Source organism: Triticum urartu, chromosome 4A (assembly GCF_056163025.1).
Source record: "Triticum urartu cultivar PI428250 chromosome 4A, HENAU_Tu73, whole genome shotgun sequence".
NCBI classification, from domain to species: Eukaryota; Viridiplantae; Streptophyta; class Magnoliopsida; order Poales; family Poaceae; genus Triticum; species Triticum urartu.
The window spans coordinates 578,436,769-578,438,738 of NC_141876.1; the positions used below are offsets into that span (position 1 = coordinate 578,436,769).

General features: G+C 49.7%; 1 protein-coding gene across 1 annotated transcript; it reads left to right on the forward strand.

The window, feature by feature from the left end:
- The first annotated feature begins 627 nt into the window (after positions 1-627).
- On the forward strand, positions 628-1,523 carry LOC147976796 (uncharacterized). The gene is made up of 2 exons (XM_087519852.1): positions 628-921; positions 1,008-1,523. Exons 1-2 carry the CDS (start codon positions 628-630, stop codon positions 1,521-1,523), a joined length of 810 nt encoding a protein of 269 aa, XP_087375978.1.
- Positions 1,524-1,970: the final 447 nt, after the last annotated feature.

The following is a 1,970-nucleotide window of genomic DNA, read 5'->3' on the forward strand; positions in this document are numbered from 1 at the left end:
CTAGGGTTTGATCTAGATGCATGTTGATTAGTGATCTGATCTGTGAGCTGATATGGTTGATTTCTATGCTGCGGTTGCAATTTGTGGTACGGCTAGATGTTCAAGCATGTGGTAGGCTAGATTAGTAGTAGAGTTTGAAGTTAAACCTTGTGCTTGGGTTGATTCGTGCTTAGATATGTGATTTGTAGCTATTGATGGTCCATTTGTAGCATGATGTTTGTTGTGGATGTATGTTCCTGCTCATAGATTGTCCGATATGCTTAGTATGATAGTGATGAAGCATGTGCTTGCTATGATAGTGATGAACCATGTACATGTATGCTCCTGCTTTCACGGGTTGTCCGGTATGTTGTGTGATATGCTTACTGTCAATGTGTGCTACAATTGTAGGACATGACCACGCAGGCGCAAGATCTTAGTCAGGCCCTTGTCCTGTTAGACAGCCAGTTTGATCCATCGTTTGTCGAGGACTCACAGCCTATGCCCGAGATGGCACCTGATTTAGAGGTGTTCGCGTCTGATTCCCTCTTTGTGCCAGTAGTGCTCGTTGAGCCAACTCCTGTTGCTGCTGCCAATGCACTCAAGGTAGCAGCAGCAAAGGCAAAGAAGGATGGTAGGTCGAACAACATGAAGTGCCAGCCATTCATGTCCACGTTCATGCTGAACAAGATGTGTGAGCTCATCTCTAGTGGAGTTAGGACTGACAAGGGCTTCAAGGAGGTGCACTTGAACACCGTTGCGAAGCAGGTGTTCGAGTTCTGTGGGCAGGAGGTGTCCGCCACCCAGGTGTACAACCACCTGAGGAAGTGGAGAAATCGATGGATCCAAGTGTCCAAGCTGAGAGACCTTAGCGGCGCCTCATGGGATGAGAACACTTGCTCCATAGTTCTGGAGGCAGAACACTACGCCGACCATGTCGCGGTTAGCTCACATCCCTCTTCCTTTTCATACTGTCCACCATTGCCTACTCATAATCGCAACTAACAACACTTGTGTTTCAGTCTTAGGACCATCCAAAGGACGCTGAGTTCCTCAGCACACCCATACAGAACTACAGTCAGATGCAACATATCTTCTCCTTCGGGCTAGCAACTGGGAAGCATGGTATGGGCTCTGGGGAGCCTCTTGGTTCTCCCATGCCAGACTTCCCTGGGACCCCGGACATCAAGGTCCTTGATGGCCCTGACAAGCCCTTCGTGAAGCCCTTCGACAAGCCATTGGACCCCGTCCATGATAGGAATAGGAAGAGAGGAGGCCTGATGGAGGAGGAGATCAATGTATTTTGCAGCATGACTGAGGCGGTGAAGGAGGTGGCAACAACCATCAGGGAGTGCAAGCCCCTCGACGTCCACCCTGACCTGTATGGCACTGTCATGACCCAGGGTGGCTTCAGCGACGAGGCTCTCATGGAAGCTCTCAGCCACCTGCTTGACAACAAGGCCCAGGGTGTTGGGTTCGTTGCCATGGCCGACGCTCACAGGGTGCTATGGCTCAGGAGCTGGTTGGGAAAGCACTACTACTAGAGCAGTGCTGCCTGTGAGCGTGCATGATCCCTGACGGCGATGGCGGTGGCGACGACTACGACGATGACGATGACGACGTACATTTTGTGTAGCTAGGGCTCAAAAACTATTTGATGGTCTGTATATTTTGGTGAGGTGGTATATACTAACCCGTCATGCTGATGGTGAACTTGCGGTGGTAGGACGACACCCTCTTTTGGATGTGGTGGTAGTTTAACACCAAGGTAGTGCTAGGTAGAACTTGCTATGCCGTATGATCATGCATGCTTTACTTCTTCTCTTCTGCTCCATTGTTGTTTGTGTGCTACTTTGCTTGCTACTTGTGTGCTCCATTGATTTGCTGCTTCAACTCTTGCTCTTGTGCATTGCTAGGGCAAGTGGTATGTCGTGTTCATCGGTAAGGTTCCAGGGGTTTATAGTTCATGGGAAGAAGCAAGTGCACAAGTG